We start from the raw sequence: 8,024 nt of genomic DNA, 5'->3' as shown, positions 1-8,024 counted from the left end.
AGAACTATATATATATATATTAGTTTGTGAGTATCCTTTCTGACAGTTTTCCCTCAGGTTGATATTTTTAATCTGAGGTACTCCTATGATAATTTAATTTCCTGATGAATGTGGCTCCAAAATATATAAAATCAGTAGCTGTTCAGAAGCAATTACATTATTTTAGATAAAGACACCCTTCCTCTAAGATTGACAAAGTAGATACAGTGGTATGCTAACAGTTTCAGAAATATCTGTTTGTGTTTTATGATCCTGATGTTTAGTAAATTTTATTAGTGCAGTCTTCAACTGGCCTCTAAAATAAAGTCAGTTTCATTGTACTGACATACTGGGTAAACCTCTAAGTACAGAAACCTTTTTCAAGACTTTTAAAAGGGGGAAACACTGGTCAGTATTTAGTACATGAATACAATACATAATATTGAAAATCTTCCCATACATCACACACATTTGAAGGTAATTAGTAAAGCTTAAAATATCTTCATTTTAGAATGTTATGCACGAAAGGGGCCTTATCATTAAAGATTTTGATCTGTGATCACATGAACCAGATAAAATACCAGATACAAAATTTCAACCCAAAGGAAAAAGATTGGAGTAGGAATTGGACGGTGGTAAGACTGGGTACATGAAGAAGCCTGTATGAGGTTGGTTCAATATGAGTAGCCCTGGAATTGTGGAGTTATGATGAACCGGCAGTCCTTCCTGCAAGTTTAACTAGATCATTAATCAGTAACAGCCTACATAGAAAACTGGAGGCACTTCTCATTGTTCCTTCTTTCCCATCTCAGCATGGGCTGCCAATTGCCCATATTTTAATTAATTTTTATTTGTTAAATTAGATTGTGAGCGGCCTTCTCACCAACCTTGTTCTCATTGCACAATAGGCCATATACTGGGTGGGCTTCCATATCGCTGAAGAGGATTAATGTGAGCCAACTCTAGAAACCTCAGGGTATTAAAGGCTGCCGATGCTCATTCTACTGTCTGTTAATGATGCACATTTTCTCCTCCACAGTGATTATGTTACCTAGTCAATGTGATTGTCTATTGTTAATATCTTTGTTGTTGCAGATACAGATGTGGTGTATAAAAGCGAGAATGGACATGTCATTAAACTGAATATAGAAACAAATGCCACCACATTATTATTGGAAAACACAACTTTTGTAAGTAATGAATACTTAATTACTGTATGTGTCTTATTATTGTTTAGAATGTTCTCTAGGTATACATTTTTTTTTTCTTTTTTTAAGGTCTGTCACTTGCAAAGAACTTAGGGGAAAAGTTAGGGCTGGAATATCATTAGAATCAGTATGTATATCGAGTGATAGAAAAATACCCATGTGCCCTTCTGCTTCATTTTCTTCCCATTTATCCATTGTAGTAAATAATATTTCCAGGAATATTACTTACAATGAATATTTCTTTTATAATTTTATGTAAAATTAGTCATACCAATGCCAATATTTTTTTTTATGTCTAGTCCAACCAGTTATCATTAGCTTTTTCTCCCTCTACTTTTCTTTCTTTTTGAATTCTTTCTAATTCTGTATTGGTTTCCCAACTCAAGCAGAAGGCAGTCTTTCTAAAACTGGCCTTCTGTAGGAATTGATGTGTTTTACTTTTAACATTTAGTATTCTACCAATATCATTTTCCAACTCCAGGATCATTGTTTAGATTAACAATGTTCAAATAAATGAATGTATGTATTTTACTCTTAGAAAGAAGTATAAACTTTGCCTTTCTCTTAAACTCAGTCATCTGAAGGTTAGATTTAACTATGACTACCTGTAGAGTAAGTGATAATAAATTAACTGTTGCAAATGTTCAAAATCTAGCCATCAGATACCACTTAAAAGTTATTTGCTCACTGTTTTATATATCTAAAGGTTTAATATATTGCTTATTATATAAGCTCACGAGTTAGACAAAATATCATGGAAGGTCTCAGAATACCTAACCAAATTAAAGCAATGAGTGAACCATGAGCTCCTTTTTTTTATTTTTATTCCTACGTATACATTTGGAATCAGCTATTAGTCTTCATGTGTATTGTAGGATGGCCAGATGGAAGAGATAAACTGGAACATTCTGGTGTTTTTATATATTATGAGAAAATGGTCTTTGCAAATCATGAAGTGACTATATGGTTACATATCTATTAGGTTAACTTAAACCAGCCATGGTTTAGCAATTGGGTTATTACTAACAGAGAATAATGACATTTTTATTTTTAAATTAATAAGGTAATTCATAGATATTAGAGGAACACATATGTTGGATGCAATTCTTTATAGCACTTGTGGAATGCTGAGTATGTATAAGGCATTTCCTCATTTTTTAAGAATATGGTTTTCCATATGGGAGATGATAAGAACTCTCATGAAAAACTTCAATAAACAGTATGAGCAGGATCCAGTATTCCTTTTTTTAAAATTTTATTTTATTGCTTAAAGTATTACAAAGAGTAGTACATATGTCTCCTTTTTTCCCCCATTGACCTTCCCCTGGCCTTCTCCACCCCCCAGTATCTTCCTTCCCCTGGCCTTCTCCACCCCCCAGTATCTCGCATCCATTGGTTATGCTTACATGCATGCATACAAGTCCTTTGGTTGATCTCTTACCCACGGCCCGCCCTCCAGTATTTCTTAATTACATAGACCTCAGGGATAGTAGAGAAGAGGATAAAGGAATCATTGAAAGTTGCTGAAATCAATGGAAAAAAATGCCCGCAATAGGAGATTGAACAGGAGGTAGAAAGAAGTAATTGGTAATGATGAGAGGGTATAGTAATTATTTGCTGATTAAAGTCAGTCTGAATTGATTTTCCATAAAATTAGTTTGGAGAAAAAAATTAAAAACATTTTTAATTTATGCCCCTTATTATAAAATATCGTCTTTGGGGCTTAGTAGAGGCTGCCAATGGCCATGCACGTGTTAGTATAGTCACTCAGTAGGTCACCGAATATTATATGACTGTTCTTTTTTTTAATATATGTTTTTTATTGATTTCAGAGAGATAAAAACATAAATAATGAGAGAGAATCATTGATCGGCTGCCTCCTGCAAGCTCAACACTGGGGATCAAACCTGAAACCTGAGCATATGCCCTGACCAAGAATAGAACTGTAACCTTCTGTTTAATAGGTTGACAGTCAACCACTGAGCCATGCTAGCCAGGCCTGACTATTCTTTAGTGATCATTCCCCTTATACAGTCTAATGAGATCTTCCTTCTGGTCTCACATTATGTATTATTTTTCATCATTTACTTCTTTCTGTCTTAGCATTTATGATACATCAGAAAAGAAACAAGAACGAGACTTTTGGTTATTTTATTATCTCAGTTTTATTATTGGGAATTCACACCACCCCTACTTCATATCATTGTACTTTTCTTCATGTGCTTATCTTTGTGCCTGTATGTTTAGTCTTTTTAAATCCTTTTAAGGTATTTATTTTTTATTCTCCTCTACGCAGTTTATGACTCTTAATTACCACAAAGTCATATTTAGCAAATAGTCTTATTCACTGATCTTCTAAGATTCATAGATTCCCTAGAAACATTGATCTCACAACACAGGTAACTAAGCAATTTTTAAGTCCTAGTGGTGTCAGAATTCAATGGAAGGGTAGGCAAACACGTGTGGGGCATACTAGTGTCCTGTGCACAGATTCATGCACATTGAAAGGAAATTAATTAGAAGAAGTATTTTAATATTGCTATTCACCCTTTCTCTGTAATAAAAGTATAAACCAAATTCATGATCAGGATTCTACTGAGTCTCCTATCTACCTACTCCAGGACTTCTGTGAGGATCAAATGAGATGAGGCATGTGAAAACACTTCACAAACATTTGGTTAAACTGTAAAATGTTTGCACCTGAGCAAGTCAGGTTCCTGGGCTGTAGAAACTCCAAGGGGGCTGGTCACTAGGGAGAGGAAGCTGGGCGTTGCTATCTGACACCATTCCCGGTGCCCACAGCGACAGTGTCCGGGCTGGGCTGGCCTGGGCTGTGGGCCGCATTTTGTGCCGTGGGGTCTTGGCAGCGTTGGCTGCGATTCAGTGGGCTGTCGCTCCAGGGTGGTGGTGGGGCCTGTGTCCCACTTGGGGGAAGCTGAGTGTTGCTTTGTTAACACCAGTTCCCTGGTGCTGTTTATCTTTAAATGGCCAGTGCGCATCTTGGCAGCTCCTGCATTGAGTGTCTGCCCCCTGGTGGTCAGTGTGCATCATAGTGACTGGTCAGAGGGAAGGTTGAACACTTAGCCTTTTATATAAATAGATATTTTCAGCTAGTTAACCCCAAACTGAGAACAAAAATACAAATCACCATGATTCCTGATGATTTCAGAGGAATTCATTTGATCATTTCCTCCCAATTCCAAGATAGCATTATTAAATACAGTTGTGTTTGTAAGCCTTGCATTAGGCTAATGTCTGGATTTATGTTCTGTCTAAGGCCTTTCTTTTGGAATAAAATGTCTTAGCAGAGTTTAAGAATTTTATTCAGATTGCAGGTTATTCATTGAGCAATTATCAATATTTTAGTTATAATCATATTTAATTGGATCAGATTACTCTAAAACGCTTTATAATAGAAGTGTGCCAAGTCAACTGAAACAATAAACACATTATTCACAAAAATGTGATAACAGATTGGCCTGTTATTAAGACATATTTTGCTAAAATGTGATTGCCAATTTATTTTAAAAATTAAGATAACACCACATTGTCAGTTCCCTGCTTAAACATATTTTAAATACGAATAGTGGGTACTTTTAACTATGTAGTCATGGTTTGCAGACTACAACAATAATGGCCATGGTTGGCAAAAATAAAACAAAAGTAAATCATTTTCCTGAAATAATTGTCTTAAGGCATTCTTTGAGGTTGGCCATAGGTGGGATTTCTGATAAAGGAGGAAATTAAAGGGTACATAACTTTTTGAAGGGGAACTATATTTAAAAAGCGACATAGCCCCCAAATTGCTCTTAATCTTTTCTAAGTGTTTGGAAATGTTATCTCTTACAGCCAGAGCTATTTCAAACAAAAGCTCACTCATAATGACATAATGAGGAACATGTTTCACAAGTATTAGCTAGCCTCTTTCTGCTGTCAATAAATTGAATATCACTTGTTGTCTTGACAGAAAAGGCCAGGAGCCATAAATATTTCTATCAAATCACTTTTTGAAATTAAAATGGAATTGGAAACATGGGTCCAAGCCATGTGCTTAAACATTGTAAAGGTTACAAAAAATATATTCCATGCACTAATAAGAGATAACTAGTTGAGAGTTTTATATCTCTTTGATTCTGAAAATCGGCAATCTTTTAAAAACATGCTATATAAATAACCTAAAACAGAGGGAGCAAATTTATATATGGTAACCAAAGAATTCCAAGGAAAAATTTAGTCATAAACTTTTTTTCCAACTATCTATTTATAATTCATTACATGATAATAGGTTTGACTAGAACCAGCAGGTATTTATTGCCTTACCATACATATAGATAGCATTAATTGGCTTGTATGCCATTGTAGTATTTTAATTTATTTGTTTTTGTTCTGCCATTGGCGTATGGGGGTTGGAGGATAGATCCAAATCTATGTGCAATCATGAAATTAAGAAACTTATGTTCTGATTCATGTTTGAGGAAATAGGTGCCCTATAAAAAATTACAGCAGCATGAGAAAAGAATTGCTGGATAAAGGCAACTAAAATTTCACCCTTTAAATTTTGCAATAAAGATTATCACAAACTTCTGGCTGGCCAAGTGGCCTCACATGCTGGCTAGAGTAATGAAAAAAATGTGTTTTTTAAAAGATCTGGACTCAGTGGTATATGTCAGTAACCCAGGAGTGATTGCCCTCAGGAGTGAAATGGATATGAACTAACCAGTGAAGTCACAGGAACTGTACACTTACGCATGCTGCTGTGTGGGTGACAGTATAGTTTCTTACTCCAGACCACTGTTCTCAGTGTGCATACTCTTGCCCCTAGGAGACATTTGGCAACTTAGAGACATTCTTGATTGTTATGGGTGGAAGGAAGAGATGAGGGAATCTGGTGAGCAGAGATCAGGGATCCCATGAAGCATTCTACAACACTCAACACAGCTCCTCACAGCAAAGAATTATCCAGCTGAAAAATGTCAGTAGTGCCAAGTTTGAGAAAGTCTGTTCTAGACTGAGATATAAGAGAAACCATTCAATGGTTAGAAGGTAGTTTTTTCAAGGTGGAATGAAAACAATGGCTTTTTAATGAGGAATTGATAGGGAGGATCTTAAAGTGTGGTGTACAGCTCCTTTATCTTAAGACAGTTATTTGTTTGTTTGTTTGTTTGTTTCTTTGTTTTATGGACAACTCTGCAAAGAAGACCAGCATGTATGAGTAGAATCATTTGGTCTTGAATTCCATCCCTTTGGATAGTGCAGGGTACAGGCCAAAAGTGTCACCCCCATTTTCTTACAATTTTGGGGGGATACTTCTTACTGAGATTTTTTTGTTCAGATAAGTTAGTATCACTTTTATGACTACTGCCAACTTTTCTGACCAGGAAGCAGTTTTCATCTGTAACTTACAGGATAAAAACTGAAGGCCATTAGGGACTCCAGCCATTAGATTAGATATATCTCTGCCTTTCCCGATAGCAGTCACCACTCCTTGTTGTTAGATTCATTTATATATTTTTTTATTATTATTCATCTTGAAACTATCAAGAAAATTTTAGTTACATTATTCATTTTGAAACTTATTTTATTTATTTACTTATATAATTTCTAATGTTTAGTCATCAAAGAAGGATCTAACTTTATTTATACCATTTATGTACAGTCAGGTAAATAGGAATTAAGTAACATGCATTTTAGCAAAGATTGGAATATTTATTTTATATTTACATATTTAGGAAGAAAAACATTGGCTCTACCATAAATATTTAGCTTGTTTAAATTTTTCTATAAGTAGATGGATACGAAAATTAATTCCAGCATAATCTTTAAATCAATGGTCATCAAAACAGGAAAATTGGGCGAAAAGCTCTGATTCTCACCCGAGAAGTCAACTTAGGTAAAAATTTAATTTGAAGTGCGAGAAGAGATACTCCTGTCTCCATAGCTTTGAATGTGTGGCATCATTACTCTATAATTCCATATAATTATTCATGCATTTCCCCTTAAATTAGAAAGGTTTTCAAAGAGACCACTCTGTATTATGTTTTACCCTAAATTACAACTGTGAATAATCTAGGAAAAGAGATGCTACTAACGAATTCATTCACTGGGAAAAAGTACTTAGATGGTATAATAATTTTTTCCTCAACAGTATATATTGTTGCTACTAAAACCACATCATCAGCTATATAAATCATTATACAGATTCTTGAATAAGTTATCCTTGAGAGAAACCAAAATTACCTAAGTAATATATCTAAAGGTCTCCTTTGAATAGGAATAAAGGAGGAAATAGGTGCCCTATAAAAAATTACAGCAGCATGAGAAAAGAATTGCTGGATAAAGGCAACTAAAATTTCACCTGATATAAATATTTCTTATTTATAAACACTGATATACATATTTCTTATTATTAGATATAATATTCTTCACTATTTCAAAAGAGTTTGTTTCAATCTGTTCTGAGCTAAGAGGCAGCCAGATATGCATTTAAGTACAATTGTTTTGGAATTCAGCATCTTGAGAAGTCAGTGCTTTGGGTTCTATCCAGGACCAGTAGGTTCCTTATTGACTAATTTAAGATAAGTTATATTTCCTTGAGCATTTGATGAATATTTCTGCCCTTTTTTTTTCTGAAAAAAAAAATACATTTACATTTGGCTGTTTTCTAGTCATGGATTGAGCATTTGATGAATATTTCTGCCCTTTTTTTCTGAAAAAAATACATTTACATTTGGCTGTCTTCTAGTCATGGGAAGGCAGTTAGAAATGTAAAGATAAAAACAAAAAACACCAATTATTCTATTAATTTATGGTGACATTTAAGCAAAAAAAAAGAAAAAG

The 8,024-nt window shown here is 34.5% G+C and overlaps 1 protein-coding gene across 1 annotated transcript in view; it reads left to right on the top strand.

Moving 5' to 3' along the window:
* Positions 1–542: 542 nt before the first annotated feature.
* DPP10 (dipeptidyl peptidase like 10) overlaps positions 543–8,024 on the top strand; it is a 351,805-nt gene continuing 344,323 nt past the window's right edge. Inside the window, exons 1-2 of the mRNA XM_006759014.2 lie at positions 543–597; positions 1,075–1,169. Coding sequence (XP_006759077.1) covers positions 543–597; positions 1,075–1,169 — 150 coding nt within the window. The remainder of the gene's footprint in view (positions 598–1,074; positions 1,170–8,024) is intronic.

Source organism: Myotis davidii, unplaced genomic scaffold (assembly GCF_000327345.1).
Source record: "Myotis davidii unplaced genomic scaffold, ASM32734v1 scaffold373, whole genome shotgun sequence".
Classification (NCBI taxonomy): Eukaryota; Metazoa; Chordata; class Mammalia; order Chiroptera; family Vespertilionidae; genus Myotis; species Myotis davidii.
This window is presented reverse-complemented; position numbering and strand designations above follow the sequence as displayed.